General features: G+C 46.3%; 1 protein-coding gene across 2 annotated transcripts in view; it reads right to left on the bottom strand.

The window, feature by feature from the left end:
• Positions 1-20,711, bottom strand: part of TP53INP1 (tumor protein p53 inducible nuclear protein 1) — a 33,059-nt gene that overhangs the window by 7,156 nt on the left and 5,192 nt on the right. For both annotated transcript variants that reach the window (XM_040432747.1, XM_040432748.1), the window contains exon 2: positions 2,151-2,412. In XM_040432747.1, the coding sequence (XP_040288681.1) occupies positions 2,151-2,262 (112 nt within the window). In that variant the 5' untranslated portion in view covers positions 2,263-2,412. The remainder of the gene's footprint in view (positions 1-2,150; positions 2,413-20,711) is intronic.

The raw sequence follows: 20,711 nt of genomic DNA, 5'->3' as shown, positions 1-20,711 counted from the left end.
CTTTGGAGGATGAAGACGAGGCCTGAGCAGGGTACACACCTCCACGTCATCCATATACCCCAATAGGACTTACGCATGTGGATCATTTTTTCTTTTTATCATCTCCAAAATTCATGATAACGGTTCAGTTCTTTCATCAACGTAGCAGGGTTTATTTTTGTGTAGGACGACACGTATTTCTAAAAGGCACCATTTTGGATAACAAAGTGGCTCATTGGGGCTCATAAATGTGCCCCACAATGTATAACTGTTAGGCCTCTTGCACACGACCGTATGGCTGTTTCAGTATTTTGCGGTCTGCAAAAAAGGGATCTGCAAAAAATACGGATGACGTCCGTGTGCATTCAGTTTTTTGCGGAACGGAACAGCTGGCCCCTGATAGAACAGTACTAGCCTTGTCAGTTATGCAGACAATAATAGGACATGTTCTATCTTCGAACGGAAAAACGGAAATGCAGAAACAGAAGGCATACGGAGTACCTTAAGTTTTTTTTTTGCGGATCCATTGAAATGAATGGTTCCGTATACGGTCCATTCACACGTCCGTTCCGTGGTGCATTGTGGATCCGCAATACACCCGGCCGGCACCCCCATAGAGATCCCTATTCTTGTCTGCAATTGCGGACAAGAATAGGACATGCTCTATTTTTTTCCGGAGCTGCAGACCAGAAGATCCATTCAGTCCCCATAGAGAATGAATGGGTCAGTTTTATCCTAATGCATTCTGAATGGAGAGCAATCCGTTCAGGATGCATCAGTTCAGTCCCGCTTACGTTTTTTGGCCCAGAGAAAATACTGCAGCATGCTGAAGTTTTCTCTCCAGCCAAAATCCTGAACACCTGATACGGCATTCATTTCCATTGAAATGTATTAGTGCCGGATCCGGAATTAAGTGTTCCGGCAAAACGGAATAAATAAAAAATACCGGATTCGTTTATTCGGTTGACACCGGAGAGACGGAGCCGGTATTTCTATGCATTTGTCAGACGAATGCCATCCGTTTGTCATGATTGCCGGATCCGGCAGGCAGTTCAGGCGATGGAACCGCATGCCTGAATCCTCTGCCGCAAGTGTGAAAGCACCCTAAGGCTGAGTTCCCACGGGCGTTGCGGGAAAAGGTGTGGGTGCGTTGCGGGAACATGCGCGATTTTTCCGCGCGAGTGCAAAACATTGTAATGCGTTTTGCACGCGTGTGAGAAAAATCGGCATGTTTGGTACCCAAACCCGAACTTCTTCACATTTTTTCACATTATTTAACTCGCCTTAATCCACTTGATCGCGCAGCCTGGCATCTCTTCTGTCTTCATCTTAGCTGTGTGCAGGAAAAGGACCTGTGGTGACATCACTCCGGTCATCACATGATCTTTTACCATGGTGATGGATCATGTGATGACCGGAGTGACGTCACCACAGGTCCTTTTCCTGCACACAGCTAAGATGAAGACAGAAGAGAAGCCGGGCTGCGCGATCAAGTGGATTAAGGGGAGTTAAATTATTTATTTATTTTATTTATTTTTTTAACCCCTCCAGCGCGATCGTACAATGCATTCTGTATTCAGAATGCTATTATTTTCCCTTATAACCATGTTATAAGGGAAAATAATAATGATCGGGTCTCCATCCCGATCGTCTCCTAGCAACCGTGCGTGAAAATCGCACCGCATCCGCACTTGCTTGCAATTTTCACGCAGCCACATTAACTTCTATGGGGCCTGCGTTGCGTGGAAAACGCACAATATAGAGCATGCCGCGATTTTCACGCAATGCATAAGTGATGGGTGAAAATCACAGCTCATGTGCACAGCCCCATAGAAATGAATGGGTCCAGATTCAGTGCGGGTGCAATGCGTTCACCTCCCGCATTGCACCCGCGCGGAATACTCGCCCGTGTGAACTCAGCCTAAGGGGTTCAATGGTCAGGATCAGTTAGCTCCGATTCCAACCATTGCAGCTGACATCCAGTCACAGTACATTTACAGCAGTCTGCAGGAATTATCACCTGCCAGAAGCATGGTGTGAGAAAGGGTCATTACAGAGGTCAGAAGGTGATCACTTACTAGTGTGTTAGTACAACTGCATCCAATCTGGTTCACTATACTTACCCTACACAACAGGTCAGACAAGCTGAGGGTCTCCTATCACAGTCTTACCTATAAAGTCTACCACAATCCATTCATCATCCTCTTTTTCACCGAGTTCTGGATCCTGAATTAAGACATTGCTGACATCTCTCATAAACATGCTGTTGAGCTTCTGAAACATTCCAAGAAATACGCAGGGTCTCCTGCTGCCAGTCCTTCAGTGGGCACAGTGATGGCTCAGGGTTAGCAAGGTGGCACAGGCAGTGATAAAGTGCATATAAAAGGTCTCAGCTCAGAGGTAAACAGGAAACGTCTTAGGGTCGTGCAAAATCTGGAATAGAAAGAGAGAAAATTTAGAGACGATTCTTTAAAAATTATATTCCCTAAAAGGTTCTAAAGAATGTACTTGGATTCACTACAAATGTCACACCATCACTCCCATCCATTCATGATCCCATCCATGACTCAGAGGTGCCATTACATACATTTAAAGGGAATCTGTCACCACAATTGTAGAATATTATTGGCAGTAATTTATGTGTAGTAGTGCACACCTTTTTCTATTTTATTTCTACTGCCCCTGTTCCGCATTGTCAGTGCTCAAAGCTGCGGAGGTACTCAGTCCATTCTGCTGCACTAACAGAATGGAGAGGCCTCCTGTGCGCATGCACAGTGCTCCCGTCTATGTACTAAGTGCAGGCTTAACTGCAGACAGTCTAGGAAAATAAAACAGCAATCTGGACTCCTTAGCTGTATTACTTCAGACACCAGAAATAGTCCATGGTCGTTATAACAGATTTCCCTTAAAGGGAATGTCTTGTACTTTTATTAGATACAAATTTTTGAGCAATTTACTGATCTATAAAACCTTCCATGGGAATGGCCATATGAAACCACACATCTCCTTCCTTTATATCGTGTGTAGTCAGTACAGATTGTGTGTGCGCTTTATGGCAGCTCTAATGAATGGGAGTCCATTCACAGAGAAGAGTCACAGATCATTCCAGTCTCCAGTACAACACCCTCCTCCAGAGATCAGGGGGGAGATGCTTAACCCCTTTAGGACACAGGTCATTTTTTCACCTTAAAGAGGACCTTTCACCGATCCTGACATTGGGAACTAAGTATCATGACATATACAGCGGCGGCGCCCAGGGATCATAGTAAGTGCAGCGAGATCCCTGGGCGCCGCTGTATATGTCATGATACTTAGTTCCCAATGTCAGGATCGGTGAAAGGTCCTCCTTAAGGACTTGGCCATTTTTTGCAAATCTGACCAGTGTCACTTTAAGTGGTGATAACTTTAAAACGCTTTGACTTATCCAGGCCATTCTGAGATTGTTTTTTCGTCACATATTGTACTTCATGACACTGATAAAATGAAGATAAAAAATAATCATTTTTATTTATTAAAAAAAATTACCAAATTTACCAAAAATTTGTAAAAAATAGCAAATTTCCAAGTTTCAATTTCTCTACTTCTATAATACATAGTAATACCTCCAAAAATAGTTATTACTTTACATTCCCCATATGTCTACTTCATGTTTGGATCATTTTGGGAATAATATTTTATTTTTTGGGGATGTTACAACTACACGGCTTAGAAGTTTAGAAGCAAATCTTCAAATTTTTCAAAACCCAATTTTTAGGGACTAGTTCAGGTCTGAAGTCACTTTGCGAGGCTTACATAATAGAAACCACCCAAAAATTACCCCATTCTAGAAACTACACCCTCAAGGTATTCAAAACTGATTTTACAAACGTTGTTAACCCTTTAGGTGTTCCACAAGAAATAATGGAAAATAGAGATACAATTTCAAAATTTCCCTTTTTTGGCAGATTTTCCATTTAAATTTTTTTTTTTTACTTTTACAAAGCAAGGGTTAACAGCCAAACAAAACTCAATATTTATGGCCCCGATTCTGTAGTTAGCCAACCAAAAAAAAAACAAAACAATAACCCCATATAGAATAAGAGAGCACACATAAAATATATGTAGTTTATTAAAAAGACACATTAAATGACAATAAATATAACATAAAAAGGCACAAAGTAAAGGGGGTGGTGGTGCGCCCAAAATCAACCTCCCTCACATATACCGGACTAACAGGGAAAAGGGGGTCACAGACATTGGGTATAAAGCTGCATAATAATGGGAGAGCTGTAAGTTCACCCAAAGTAACCTATAATCATGTGTATGCTACATACAATAATACAAAAAAGTCAATGTGGTCACACACAGCACACCTACCCCCCAATGGTAACATAGATGGTAACATAGATGGCAATCCGATAAATGCGGATTACCAAATTGTGTTACTATTACTAATTCATCTGACAGGTTAGATCATGTGGTATTTTTATAGACCAGGTTGTCACGGACGCGGCGATACCTAATATGTATACTTTTCTTTTTAAATTTATGTAAGTTTTACACAATGATTTAATTTTTGAAGCAAAAAAATAATAATCATGTTTTAGTGTTTCCATAGTCTGAGAGCCATAATTTTTTCAGTTTTTGGGCGATTACCTTGGGTAGGGTATGATTTTTTGCGGGATGAGATGACGGTTTTATTGGCACTATTTTGGGGTGCGTGTGACTTTTTGATTGCTTGCTATTACACTTTTTGTGATGTAAGGTGACAAAAAAATGGTTTATTTAGAACAGTTTTTATTTTTTACGGTATTCATCTGAGGGGGTTAGGTCATGTGATATGTTTATAGAGCCAGTCGATACCCAATATGTATACTCCCCCCCCCCCCCTTATTTTTTACAATTTTCTTTTTTACTTTATTTGGGGAAAATGATGTTTTTGTTTATTTTTATTTGAAACTTAATTTTTTGGGGGGGAAAACTTAATTTTTTCAACTTAATTTTTTTCACTTTTTTTTTTGTCCCACTTTGGGACTTGAACTTTTGGGGGTCTAATCCTTTACAATGCATTCCAATACTTCTGTATTGGAATGCATTGGCTGTATGAGTAATACTGTGTGTATTACTCATACAGCTTCCGGCCTGTGAGATCCAGGGGGCTGGATCTCACAGGCTTGTCACCGGAAGGCAGCGCGATGCCTTCCTTAGGCATCGCGCTGCCTTCCATGCCATCGGGTCCCCCCCTACAGCCCCATGGGGACCCGATGGCACCGCCGCCCCCGCAATAGGTAAAAGCCGCAAACCGCAGGTCTGAATTGACCTGCGGTTTGCGGCGATCCCACCGCGCATTTAGCCGAGGTGCCTGCTCAATGATTTGAGCAGGCACCGGCTTCCGATCACCGCCCGCCGGTGATCAGAAATACACAGGGCGTACAGTAACAATAGTTAAACAAAAACTATAAAATCCTGCAGTTTTTGCCACTTCTTGGTCTGTACAGGTCACTTTACTGCAGTTATCTGCTTATCTGTCATTTTAATCCTGCCTGTAATGTTATCACCTCTGTGTATAGATAAGACAAGATCCACCATTCTCAATAGGCGATTATCAGAGCTTATCTATTCTTTCCTTGTACAATGACCTCTGCACAGGTCACAGAGCATGCCCAGAAAACTCTCCCATAGAAGTCAATGAGGTCCCCTCCTGACCATTGTGTCTATGGCCCATGGGGCTGCACTAAAGCAATTTTCTTAAAGGGAGTCTGTCACCACATTTGGGCATATTAGACTGATCAAATAGTGTTATATGTGCCACCCAGAACTTAAAAACGGTACCTTTGTTGTGGAAAACGGACTTTTCTTTTAGCCAAAAATGAACTTTGAACATTATGTTAATGAGCCCTCTCAAGTGCCCAGGGCGGCGTCTCAATCCTCCGAGCCCCAGGCAGCACCTCCTCAACGGCTCATAACCCCGCCCTCCGTGTGCCTCTGCCCGCCCGTTTACTCCCCTCCTCTGTCCTTTTCCACTGCAGCTGCGCGGTCAAATTCGTAACGGGCGCATGCGCAATGCCCTGCCCGCTCCTGGCAGGGCATCGCAATACCTACTGCGCATGCGCCCGCTACGAATTTGACCGCGCAGCTGCAGTGGAAAAGGACAGAGGAGGGGAGTAAACGGGCGGGCAGAGGCACACGGAGGGCGGGGTTATGAGCCGTTGAGGAGGTGCTGCCTGGGGCTCGGAGGATTGAGACGCCGCCCTGGGCACTTGAGAGGGCTCATTAACATAATGTTCAAAGTTCATTTTTGGCTAAAAGAAAAGTCCGTTTTCCACAACAAAGGTACCGTTTTTAAGTTCTGGGTGGCACATATAACACTATTTGATCAGTCTAATATGCCCAAATGTGGTGACAGACTCCCTTTAAGGATTTCTAAATGCTGTTAAGGACAGCTCAGACAAGATGGCCGCCCCCATAATCATGTTCAGGTAATAGAATAAAGATATCTGTAATCAGAAAAAAAGGATGTATTACTATCTGGTTTTCTGAGACTTAAATACTGAGGAACTATCCTCTGGAAAGGTCATCAGTATCAGATCGGTGGTCCGACACCCAGGACCCCCGCCAATCAGCTGTTTGCGAATGCACTGGTGCTCACAGTAATGCTGCAGCCTTCTCTCTGCTTTTCCTAAACCACATGACATCACGTTCATCGGTCACCTGGCCCAGCCACAACTCAGTCCCATAGAAGTGAATGGGGCCGGGTTGTGATACCAAGCACTGCCACTATACAATGTGCGGCGCTGTGCTTGGTGAGCTGCGAGAAGGCCGAAGCAGATCTCATAGGAGCCCTGATGCCTTCTCGAAGAGCTGATCGGTGGGAGTCCTGGGGGTTGTATCATTAGGGGAACCCTTTTAAACAGATATACACTGCTCAAAAAAATAAAGGGAACACTTAAACAACACAATGTAACTCCAAGTCAATCACACTTCTGTGAAATCAAACTGTCCACTTAGGAAGCAACACTGAGTGACAATCAATTTCACATGCTGTTGTGAAAATGGGATAGACAACAGGTGGAAATTATAGGCAATTAGCAAGACACCCCCAATAAAGAAGTGGTTCTGCAGGTGGTGATCACAGACCACTTCTCAGTTCCTATGCTTCCTGGCTGATGTTTTGGTCACTTTTGAATGCTGGCGGTGCTTTCACTCTAGTGGTAGCATGAGACGGAGTCTACAACCCACACAAGTGGCTCAGGTAGTGCAGCTTATCCAGGATGGCACATCAATGCGAGCTGTGGCAAGAAGGTTTGCTGTGTCTGTCAGCGTAGTGTCCAGAGCATGGAGGCGCTACCAGTTGACAGGCCAGTACATCAGGAGACGTGGAGGAGGCCGTAGGAGGGCAACAACCCAGCAGCAGGACCGCTACCTCTGCCTTTGTGCAAGGAGGAACAGGAGGAGCACTGCCAGAGCCCTGCAAAATGACCTCCAGCAGGCCACAAATGTGCATGTGTCTGCTCAAACGGTCAGAAACAGACTCCATGAGGGTGATATGAGGGCCCGACGTTCACAGGTGGGGGTTGTGCTTACAGCCCAACACCGTGCAGGACGTTTGGCATTTGCCAGAGAACACCAAGATTGACAAATTCGCCACTGGCGCCCTGTGCTCTTCACAGATGAAAGCAGGTTCACACTGAGCACATGTGACAGACGTGACAGAGTCTGGAGACGCCGTGAAGAACATTCTGCTGCCTGCAACATCCTCCAGCATGACCGGTTTGGCATTGGGTCAGTAATGGTGTGGGGTGGCATTTCTTTGGAGGGCCGCACAGCCCTCCATGTGCTCGCCAGAGGTAGCCTGACTGCCATTAGGTACCGAGATGAGATCCTCAGACCCCTTGTGAGACCATATGCTGGTGCGGTTGGCCCTGGGTTCCTCCTAATGCAAGACAATGCTAGACCTCATGTGGCTGAAGTGTGTCAGCAGTTCCTGCAAGACGAAGGCATTGATGCTATGGACTGGCCCGCCCGTTCCCCAGACCTGAATCCAATTGAGCACATCTGGGACATCATGTCTCGCTCTATCCACCAACGTCACGTTGTACCACAGACTGTCCAGGAGTTGGCAGATGCTTTAGTCCAGGTCTGGGAGGAGATCCCTCAGGAGATCGTCCGCCACCTCATCAGGAGCATGCACAGGCGTTGTAGGGAGGCCATACAGGCAAGTGGAGGCCACACACACTACTGAGCCTCATTTTGACTTGTTTTAAGGACATTACATCAAAGTTGGATCAGCCTGTAGTGTGTTTTTCCACTTTAATTTTGAGGGTGACTCCAAATCCAAAGTATTTCAGAAGAATATTTAATTAACTCAGATCTAGGATGTGTTATTTTTGTGTTCCCTTTATTTTTTTGAGCAATATATATATATATATATATATATATATATATATATATATATATATATATATATATAGTTACCCATTCTGGAAATAGGTGCGGGACCCAGAGGTGGGATCCGTACCTATCTGTGTCTGTTACTCTCCCTAAGGCCTCATGCACACAACCGTTGTGTTTTGCAGTCCGCGGAACGGCACGGACAGCCATTGACATAACTGCCTATTCTCGGCAATTGTTTGACCTATGACTTTGCCACGTGTGGAGATTCCCCTCTATACCAGGTTGAGGATCTCCTGTTCTGGTTTGAATTGTTTTTAGTTCCCAATAAAGATTTGCATGCATTATAATCATGGTTTTTGGTGTGCTTTGTGTTTTTTTTTTTGTTTTAGAAATTTTCAAACCAGTAGGTTCACTTTAGAACCTAACAAGGACATGCGCAGGGAAAAAAAACCAACAGTTTGCACAGCCCCAGTCATCACAATGTCCACACTTTCCAGAACACCTTGTTCCCTTCAGTGCAAAAAAAAATAAATAAAAATTAATCAATTGATTATTACTCAGCAGAAAGATTAAATTGGCCGTGGAAAAATCTCCTTCCTGCTCCGTCAACCATGCCAACACTTACCTCATATGTGAAGCTGATGCCAGGATGGTGGATAACAACTTGACACAGGCTATTCACACAACAAAGGGTTAAAGAGCCCAGGCACACAGCAAAGCCAGGAGAGGACCCTGCGATTCCTCAGAGCCTGGGCACACAGCAAAGCCAGGAGAGGACCCTGCGATTCCTCAGAGCCTGGGCACACAGCAAAGCCAGGAGAGGACCCTGCGATTCCTCAGAGCCTGGGCACACAGCAAAGCCAGGAGAGGACCCTGCGATTCCTCAGAGCCTGGGCACACAGCAAAGCCAGGAGAGGACCCTGTGATTCCTCAGAGCCTGGGCACACAGCAAAGCCAGGAGAGGACCCTGCGATTCCTCAGAGCCTGGGCACACAGCAAAGCCAGGAGAGGACCCTGCGATTCCTCAGAGCCTGGGCACACAGCAAAGCCAGGAGAGGACCCTGTGATTCCTCAGAGCCTGGGCACACAGCAAAGCCAGGAGAGGACCCTGCGATTCCTCAGAGCCTGGGCACAGGCGACTGTGTGAATAAATATCTCCATGTATATTTGAAAGCATATAAAGAGCAGTATGGACCCATAGCTTTGGCAACAGTGTTTGGCTTAAAACGCCCCACAATTTAGGATTGAAATGTTGGTGCGGCAGAATATAGGGTTAGAAAATCTGCACCGATTCGGGAACAAAACCGCTGACGCAAATAACGCCTAAGCTGAGCTGGTTCTTGCGGTGGCATTGCTGCCAGCACTGCAGCAGATACTATTCTGCCTTCAACTCTTGCAGTGAATAGTTAGAAAGGCGCAGCATAAATTGACATTGCGATGGATTAAAAACCCACAGAGAAAATCATTTTTTGCAGGATTTCTCCATAGGGTAGCAATAAAGACCCCTATAGTGTCCCCAGCAGTTATGCCCCCTGTAGTAGCCCCAGTATTTATAAGCGTCCCTTGCAGTGCCCACTGTAGTTCTAATGCCCTCCTGCAGTAATAAGCACTCCTGTATTATAAGGCCCCCTGTAATATGACCCCCCCCCCCCAGTGGCATGCCAAGGTGTCAGACTGTCAGCTATACAGGCAGGTGCTGCCGTGCCTGTCTGCGTGCGGGCACCCGAGTCCAGGGCGGCTCAGGGTTAGGTATACTGTAACTACAATGTGCATTTTATGTACACACAGCCTCCCACTAATGCCAGGCCTGCTGCTCCCAGTAAAGACCAGTCAATCAGGTAACAGCTCAGCTCTCCCGCCTGACAAGTGCTTGAATGACAGACTAAACAACCAATCAGACGCAGCTGGAGGAGGGGCGTCTAGTACTCCGACGCTACTGTCAGAAACTGCGCATGCGACGGGCAGGGTCCACTATGGAGGAGGATGAGACAGGTGCAGAGCAGGCAGTTGACTCCACCCGCGACTGCACTTACATGTGCGGTAATGTCGTCAGGCGCAGACCCACCCACAGTGCAGAGAGGGCTAAAAACCGCATACATGCTGCAAATAACACTGCAAAACGAAATGACTGGTCACTTCTGGTAAAATGCATGTCACGGGGAGAGAACTTCTACTTTTTTTTTTTTAAGCCCACATTGGTCTCTGTTTACACTGCTGCAGCGATGACGTGCCGTACCGCACAGGGTTTGCTAACCGTTCAGAAATTTCTGAAAAGTCCATAAAAACAGGACTGATTTGTGACTGCCACTCTGTCCCTGAAAAAAAAAAAAAAAAAATTTAAATGGGTCAGATTTTTTTTAATCCAGAATGTGAAAGCTTCCATTGTCACAGAATAAAAAAAAAATGTTTTATATGTCATCAGTGGCGGATTGGATTATAATAGGGACGTTCACGTCGGCAGCCCCGGGCCCAACACCGACCCAAACGCCCATTATTAAAGGGAGGGATTACTATGTGGGGACAAATTACTATATGGGGCTGTGGTGGGGCAGTGTGGGGGAAAACTACTATATGGGGCATTGTAGTGGAAAGTACTGTGTGGGGAAAATTACTATGGGGGGGGGGGGATTAGTGTTAGGGAAATTCTATTATTTTTGGGGACATTTTACAGGGATTATTACGTGGAGCACAATATAGGGTGTTATTATTATTACTGGGGGCACTCTCGAGGACATTATAGCTGCTGTGGACACTATAGGGAGATTTGGGGAAATGTATCAAACTGGTGTCAAGTAGAACTGGCTTAGTTGCCCATAGCAGCCAATCAGATTCCACCTTTCATTTTTGACAGCTCTTTTGGAAATCCAGTTTGATAAATGACCCCAATTATGTCTATTAGGGTCACTATTTTTTTCAGCAGTATAGTACTTGGGACATTGGGTGGCACAATTGGCACAGTATTGGGGGTGGCAGCAGGATGACACTGTGGGGACACCAGGATGGGAAGGTTGATGTTAGAACTGAGAAATCTAACGTGTCTGTGTTACAAACTCTATAGAGACGAGATGCGGCTGAAAGAATTTGTCATGGCGGTCTAACGGAGGAGAAGAGGAAAGAGAAGATCTACATGACAGGAGATGTCCCTGGATGTAAGGTATGTGGTGATGTATTCTCCACCTTTTTTTTGGGGGGGGGGGGGGGTTGTAGTTGCTGACAGATTTGCCGCTGTGTATACACCATGTATAGTAAGAGATTGGGAGGGAAGGGAAGCAAATGAGCTCTTAACAAGCTCTGCCTCCAATGCCACCAGATGTATCTATCCTATAAGTCAGTGTTCAGCTCTTAAAATAAGCCTTGAGACATGATTAAGTAAGGGCCCTTTCACACCTGCGTTCTTGTCTTCCGGCATAGAGTTCCGTCGTCGGGGCTCTATGCCGGAAGAATCCTGATCAGGATTATCCTAATGCATTCTGAATGGAGAGAAATCCGTTCAGGATGCATCAGGATGTCTTCAGTTCCGGAAAGGAACGTTTTTTGGCTGGAGAAAATACCGCAGCATGCTGCGCTTTTTGCTCCGGCCAAAAATCCTGAATACTTGCCGCAAGGCCGGATCCGTAATTAATGCCCATTGAAAGGCATTAATCCGGATCCGGCCTTAAGCTAAACGTCGTTTCGGCGCATTGCCGGATCCGACCTTTAGCTTTTTCCGAATGGTTACCATGGCTGCCGGGACGCTAAAGTCCTGGCAGCCATGGTAAAGTGTAGTGGGGAGCGGGGGAGCAGTATACTTACCGTCCGTGCGGCTCCCGGGGCGCTTCAGAGTGACGTCAGGGCGCCCCAAGCGCATGGATCATGTGATCGCATGGATCACGTCATCCATGCGCATGGGGCGCTCTGACGTCATTCTGGAGCGCCCCGGGAGCCGCACGGACGGTAAGTATACCGCTCCCCCGCTCCCCACTACTACTATGGCAGCCAGGACTTTAATAGCGTCCTGGCTGCCATAGTAACACTGAACGCATTTTGAAGACGGATCCGTCTTCAAATGCTTTCAGTTCACTTGCGTTTTTCCGGATCCGGCGGGCACCTCCGGCAAATAGAGTGCACGACGGATCCGGACAACGCAAGTGTGAAAGAGCCCTTAGCCAGCACCTCATCTGCAGACAGCAGTTTCGGGGTGATTGGCATTCTGGGAGGGAAGGGATGAGGGGCAGAGGAGCATGTATGGCCTATAAGCCTCCTCACACTGATTAAGGTGCTCTCTCCCCAAGGAGAGTTTAGTTCCCCCCTAACTAGTAAGAGATTGACATGAAACATTCCCTCTAAACACTACAGAGGCAAACAAGGACATTTATTTTCAGAGAACTTCTAGCAAGCCTTGAGTTATATTAGGATTGTGGCTGCAGCCAGGTGGAAATAACGGGTTATAAACAGGTTCAAAATAAGTCTCAACCACTGAACAAATAAAGAGACAAAAATGTAGGAAGAAAACTAAAGAACATTACATTTAATCAAAAGGTATTGAAAAGAAAAGAAACAGATTGGGCATTAAAATCACTGTAAGGCCTCATGCACACGACCATATGTGTTTTGCAATCTGCAAAAACAAACAAAAAAACGGATGACATCCGTATGCCATCCGTTTTTTTGCGGATCCATTGCAACATTGCCTAAAACGGACAAGAATAGGACACGTTCTATTCTTTTTACGGGACTACAGAACGGACATACGGATGCGAACAGCACATGGTGTTCTGTGTGCATTTTTTGCGGACCCATTGAAAATGAATGGGTCCACATCCTAGCCGCAAAAAAAAATAAACACGGAACGGACACAAAATACGTTTGTGTGCCTGAGGCCCAAGTCAATGGGGGACAGATCTGTTTGGTAATGAAAAAACGGGATCCGGCACCGTTGTCTTACATTGATTTTCATTCCGTTTCGCAGCCCGGACACAAAACGGAACCGATGCACCCTGATCGGTTCTCTCCCCATTGAGAATGAACGGGGACAAAACTGAACAGTTTTTGGCCCGGTTTTCAGATTCTCTGCCAGATCTCAAAACTGGAAAGCCAAAAGGCTGATGTGAAAGTAGCCTTCATCCGGTCGAGGGTCGCCAAGATAATCACCTGTCTGTGTAAGGCCCCTTCACACGAGCGAGTATTCCGCGTGGGTGCAATGCGTGATGTGAATAGATTGCGCCCGCACTGAATCCGGACCCATTAATTTCAATGGGTCTGTGTACATAAGCGTTGGTTTTCACGCATCACTTGTGCGCCGAGTGGAAAAAAATCGCAGCATGTTCTATATTGTGCGTTTTTCACGCAACGCAGGCCCCATAGAAGTGAATGGGGCTGTGTAAAAAATCACAAGCAAGTGCGGATGTGATGCGTTTTTCACGGATGGTTGCTAAGAGATGTTGTTTGTATACCTTCAGTTTTATATCACGTGCGTGCAAAACGCATTAAACTGCATTGCACCCGTGCGAGAGATAAAAACTGAACACAATCCCATACAAAACTGAATGAACTTGCTTGCGAAATCAAACATTTTTCACTGAACGCATCACGCTCGTCTGCAAGGGGCCTAAAAGTGCCACCAATTATCCAACGAACGAGCCAAGCCAATCACATCTTTTATGCAGGCGGCAGATCGTGCTGTCTAATCAAAGCCAAATAGTGATTTTGTAAGGGGATGAGCAATGGCAGCAGCAATCCCTCGTCCTCATACTGTGGAGGTGATCTCTGCATGTAAATGCAGCAGTCTCCTTCACTAACTAGTAGCCGACTGTCAGAAAGGAACGCTTCCTTCCAGACAATCGTAATGGTGCATTTACACATCGAGGAGAAGCCGATTGTCAGGACGGAAGCTTTCCTTCCCGACAGTCGGCTGCTCGTTCTGTGAAGGAGACTGCTGCCTTTACATGCAGTGATCACCTCCACAGTGGGAGGACGAGGGATTGCAGCTGCCATCGCTCGTCCCCATAAAAAATCATTACTCCTGGGCAGCAGAGTGTTTAGACAGGATGATCTGCTTCCTGGGAACGAAGATTGAGGTGTTTCACGTTTCATTCGTTTATCGGGTGATCTGCAGCACGTTTAGGGTCCATTTACATGTCTGCTAAATGGGTCCGCATCCGTTCCGTACCCATTCATTTTCAATAGGGCCAGAATGTGCGGTCCTATTCTTGTCCGCAATTGCAGACAAGAAAAGGCATTTTCTATGAGAGTGCCGGCGATGTGCGGTCCGCAAAATGTGGAATGCACATCGCCGGTGTCTGTATTTTGCGGATCCGCTAAACACATACAGATGTGTGAATGGACCCTTAGATGGGCAGATTATTGGGAATGAGCGTTCCCGATAATCAGCCCAGATATCAGGTTGTGTAAAACTGCCTTAAGGCTCATCTGTAAGTGTAATAAAGCCCTTAGGCTAGTTTCACACTAGCGGCAAGGAACTCCAGCAGGCTGTTCCGGCGAGTGAACAGCCTGTCGGATCCGTGCTGCCGCTAGTGCATGCGTGCCCCCGGACTACCGCTCCGGCCCCATTGACTGGCGGCAGCATGGCAAACATGCAGAGAGGTGGCCGGAATAAAACTACGACATGTTCCTTGCCGCTAGTGTAAAAGTACCCTTAGGCCCCTTTCACACGGGCGTTGCGGGAACACCCGTGATTTTTCCGCGCGAGTGCAAAACATTGTAATGCGTTTTGCACTCGCGTGAAAATCGCACATGTTTGGTACCCAAACCCGAACTGCTTGGGATCGGTGTTCTGTAGATGGTATTATTTTCCCTTATAACATGGTAAAAGATCATGTGACGTACCATGTGATGACCGGAGTGACGTCATCACAGGTCCTTGACCTATAATGAATGCTCACCACAGGTCCTATTCAGTAAAGGGGACAGAAGCAGATGCCGGGCTACGCGATCAAGTGGATTAAGGTGAGTTAAATGATTTTTTATTTTTTTTAACCCCTCCAGCGCTGTTTTACTATGCATTCTGTATTTAGAATGCTATTATTTTCCCTTATAACCATGTTATAAGGGAAAATAAGAATGATCGGGTCTCCATCCCGATCGTCTCCTAGCAACCGTGCGTGAAAATCGCACCGCATCCGCACTTGCTTGCGGATGCTTGCGATTTTCACGCAACCCCATTCATTTCTATGGGGCTTGCGTTACGTGAAAAATGCACAAAGAGAAGCATGCTGCGATTTTCACGCAACGCACAAGTGATGCGTGAAAATCACCGCTCATGTGAACAGCCCCATAGAAATGAATGGGTCCGGATTCCGTGCGGATGCAATGCGTTCACCTCCCGCAACGCATCCGCGCGGAAAACTCGCTCATGTGAAAGGGACCTTAGAGTTTATTTTTTTCTTGAAAACCACCGTCTACCAGAGAGACAACAGAGTGCAGTGATAACATCTGTCTCCAGTGGTATCTCTACTACTTCGGGTAGTTTGGGCGCCGATTGAAGATTACTTCCTCAGCTTTTCAATTCATTATCGGCAGCACATATCCGATTACAGAGAGGTGTGCTGCCGATAATCAGGCATCATCCTGAAGATGCCCATCAACCGCCAAACAAGCATTTGCTCATCAGCTGCTCGGTATAATATACACTGCTCAAAAAAATAAAGGGAACACAAAAATAACACATCCTAGATCTGAATTAATTAAATATTCTTCTGAAATACTTTGTTCTTTACATAGTTGAATGTGCTGACAACAAAATCACACAAAAATTAAAAAATGGAAATCAAATTTTTCAACCCATGGAGGTCTGGATTTGGAGTCACACTCAAAATTAAAGTGGAAAAACACACTACAGGCTGATCCAACTTTGGTGTAATGTCCTTAAAACAAGTCAAAATGAGGCTCAGTAGTGTGTGTGGCCTCCACGTGCCTGTATGACCTCCCTACAACGCCTGTGCATGCTCCTGATGAGGTGGCGGACGGTCTCCTGAGGGATCTCCTCCCAGACCTGGACTAAAGCATCTGCCAACTCCTGGACAGTCTGTGGTGCAACGTGACGTTGGTGGATAGAGCGAGACATGATGTCCCAGATGTGCTCAATTGGATTCAGGTCTGGGGAACGGGCGGGCCAGTCCATAGCATCAATGCCTTCGTCTTACAGGAACTGCTGACATACTCCAGCCACATGAGGTCTAGCATTGTCTTGCATTAGGAGGAACCCAGGGCCAACCGCACCAGCATATGGTCTCACAAGGGGTCTGAGGATCTCATCTCGGTACCTAATGGCAGTCAGGCTAACTCTGGCGAGCACATGGAGGGCTGTGCGGCCCTCCAAAGAAATGCCACCCCACACCATTACTGACCCAATGCCAAACCGGTCATGCTGGAGGATGTTGCAGGCAGCAGAACGTTCTCCACGGCGTCTCCAGACTCTGTCACGTCTGTCACATGTGCTCAGTGTGAACCTGCTTTCATCTGTGAAGAGCACAGGGCGCCAGTTGCGAATTTGCCAATCTTGGTGTTCTCTGGCAAATGCCAAACGTCCTGCACGGTGTTGGGCTGTAAGCACAACCCCCACCTGTGGACGTCGGGCCCTCATATCACCCTCATGGAGTCTGTTTCTGACCGTTTGAGCAGACACATGCACATTTGTGGCCTGCTGGAGGTCATTTGCAGGGCTCTGGCAGTGCTCCTCCTGTTCCTCCTTGCACAAAGGCGGAGGTAGCGGTCCTGCTGCTGGGTTGTTGCCCTCCTACGGCCTCCTCCACGTCTCCTGATGTACTGGCCTGTCTCCTGGTAGCGCCTCCATGCTCTGGACACTACGCTGACAGACACAGCAAACCTTCTTGCCACAGCTCGCATTGATGTGCCATCCTGGTTAAGCTGCACTACCTGAGCCACTTGTGTGGGTTGTAGACTCCGTCTCATGCTACCACTAGAGTGAAAGCACCGCCAGCATTCAAAAGTGACCAAAACATCAGCCAGGAAGCATAGGAACTGAGAAGTGGTCTGGGGTCACCACCTGCAGAACCACTCCTTTATTGGGGGTGTCTTGCTAATTGCCTATAATTTCCACCTGTTGTCTATCCCATTTTCACAACAGCATGTGAAATTGATTGTCACTCAGTGTTGCTTCCTAAGTGGACAGTTTGATTTCACAGAAGTGTGATTGACTTGGAGTTACATTGTGCTGTTTAAGTGTTCCCTTTATTTTTTTGAGCAGTGTATATATATAATATCCGCACACATTTGAATATACTAGACCGGTATCTGTGTTCTTATTTAGACTCCTTTCTAGGCTCTAAAACCCCCCCAAAAAACAGAACTCTTGACGACCAAGATCCGGGGCAAAGTAACACATGCATTTGGTGAGAACGCAGAGAAATCCAAGACGAAATTCTGTTGGTAAATACACACCTGCGTGCAGGTGTCCTAAAGAGTAGCTGGTATTGTGGTATTAAAAGGGGAATCTGTCGGCAGTTTTGACTATGCTAAACTGCTGCCAGCACTACACAGGGAGAGCAGTATAAACATTATCAGGAGTAGGGTGCATTCACAGAACCGTATGCATTTTGCAGTCCGCAAAATGTGGATCTGCAAAAAAAATAAAATACAATGTCCGTGTCGCATTAATTATTTTTTGGCACATCCATTGTAATAATGCCCATTGTTGTCCACAAAACGGACAAGAATAGGACAATCTTTTTTTCCGGGACTACGGATGTGGACAGCACACAAATGCGGAGTGTTGTCTGCATTTTTTGCCGACCCATTGAAATGAATGGGTCAGCATCCAATCTGCAAAAAATGCGGTTTGAGTGCGGACCAAAAATATGGTCGTGGGAATGGGGCCATATGAACTTTTATACTGCCTCGTTCTGCTCCTGCAAGTGCACTGGGGGCGGGGCGACATTGAGCTGAGCCCCGCCATCTTCTCTGAAGGACAGCTGTGGCGCTCTCCTAGTATGGACGCTACAGCTGTCACCTCGCTCAGATCTATGCAGAGGGCGTGGCACAGTGAAGCTCCGCCTCCTGGACACTTGCAGAATAAAACTTCATATTTATATAATAAAAGCTACACAAAGGTTAGGTTTGTCCTGCTCTCCTCAGCCCCTACCTAGTGCTGGCAGCAGTTTAGCGTAATCAAAACTGCTGACAGACTCGTTAAAGGATATTAAAGGACTGGTTAACAGCATTGCAACCATGCCCCTTGCACTAGCATCTCTGAAAACCTCATAAGGGCTCGTGCACACTGCCGTAAGTGTTCTGTGGACTGCAAACACGGATCCTGGCCGAGCGCAAGACACCATTTTTTTCTGAAATGAAGTCCTATCCTTGTCTGCAATCCTTGAGATGAATGGGTCCACGCGGATCGGATGCGTACCAAGACTTCGGCCGTGTGCATTGAGCCCTAAGGGGGATATCAATCAGCGAGGAGTAGGTGTGCTTACAGATAGGACTTCATTGACTCTGTGCACACCTTCTGCACTGCCCCCAGGACTCCATGTATTGCACTGGCATAGACCGCACGCCGTAATTAAATTTAAGAAGGGAAATGGCAGCAAAGCTGTTTAACAGTCCTGCCATCACATTCAGTCCTTTAATACCCAAAAATGTGGCGCCCGGCAAACTGGGGTCCACGTCATGAGAAAAGCAACCGTCTGCCCAGGACAATAACAAGCCTCCAGTGTCGCCAAGCTGTTCACATACTGCTCAAGTACCCTGTTTCCCCGAAAATAAGACAGTGTCTTATATTAATTTTTGCTCTAAAAGATGCGCTAGGTCTTATTTTCAGGGGATTTCTTATTTTTCCATGAAGAAAAATACGGTACACATTTATTGTTGAACAAAAAAAAAGGAAATCAGGGTGGGGAGGGGGATCACTTAAAATGACACAGGGTGATCAGGGTGGGGAGGGGGATCACTTAAAATGACACAGGGGGATCAGAAGGGGGAATCAAAATGGTACAGGAGAATCAGAGGGGGGGATTACTATAGCATTTTAGTACCCCCTTCTGATCCTCCTGTGTCATTTTGATTCCCCCCTCTGATCCTCCTGTGTCATTTTGATTCCCCCCTCTGATCCCCCTGTGTCATTTTAAATGATCCCCCTCCCCACCCTGTGTCATTTTGATTCCCCCCTCTGATCCCGCTGTGTCATTTTAAATGATCCCCCTCCCCACCCTGATCACCCTGTGTCATTTTAATTACCGTTTTTAGTCTCCCCCCCCCCCATCTTTACCAGACATCCCCCACCTTCCATCAGATATTCCCCCCCCTACCTGTCACCCCGTACCCTGTGTGTCCGTGCCAGCCAAGTTGTGAGACTCCATCAGGGCAGAGCGAGCAGAAGAAGGCGGCAGCTTGTCCTGGCGGCGGCTGCGGCCAATCAGTGAGCTCCTTACATTCTGGGGTGGCTTGCTTTATAATCGGGGAGGCATTATGTTCGGCGGATGTTTTATAATCGGGGAGGCATTACGGTATGTTCGGCCGATGCCTTATAAGTGGGGAGGCCTTCTTTTCGGGGGATGCTTTATAATCGGGGAGGCCTTATTTTCGGGGAGATGCCTTATATTACAGCGATAGGCAAAACTAGAGGTAGGTCTTATTTTCGGGGAAAGACGGTACATGCGAGGAAAAGCAATCAAGCTACAAAAAAAAATAAAAAAATAAAAAATATATATTATAATAATAATAATAATAATAATAATAATAATAATAATAATAATAATAATAATAATAATAAAGAAAACACACACATGTGTAATGTATAACCTCAACAGAAAAATAAGGTAAAATCTCACTTCTGTTCCCAATATCCATTGGCAGGATCCATGAGAATACATTGACGATGAATGTTCTCCTCCGCGCCCTGTCCTGATAGATACAAGTCTTGCCGGCTCAAAGACCAAAGGCCCAATTATATTGCCCAATTTTTTGGCCAACTATCAGGGACAAGCCTTCATATGGACGCCCGTTCCTGATAATTGGCTAGTATAATCGAGCAGCCGTTTGTGCGATGCGCTTTCCATACTAGTTATTCCCGGCCCTTCCAACACATGCTCTTCACTTGGGGAGCTCTGTTCTGGGGGTAGGTGCAGGTCCCAGAAACACAAAAAGAGGGTCAAGCAGGAAAGGCAATGAGGTCCACCTGAGTACTGCTCAAAAGATGCAAAACCGAGAACTATAAAAGGGGCAGTATACTAAGATAAAATAAAAAAGCCCCTACAGACCAACAAACAGATAAGACATACAAGCCCTCAGCCTATGTGAGGCAGAGGTGACAAAGGCAAAACAACAACGTTAATGATCATGGGGGGCTAGACAAAGGCTGAATGTAGAGGGTCAGAGGGGGGTATTGTTGGTACCGAGTACCC

Source organism: Bufo bufo, chromosome 5 (genome assembly GCF_905171765.1).
Source record: "Bufo bufo chromosome 5, aBufBuf1.1, whole genome shotgun sequence".
Taxonomy (NCBI): domain Eukaryota; kingdom Metazoa; phylum Chordata; class Amphibia; order Anura; family Bufonidae; genus Bufo; species Bufo bufo.
The sequence above is the reverse complement of the archived record's forward strand: the minus strand, read 5'-3'. Positions and strand labels throughout refer to the sequence as shown.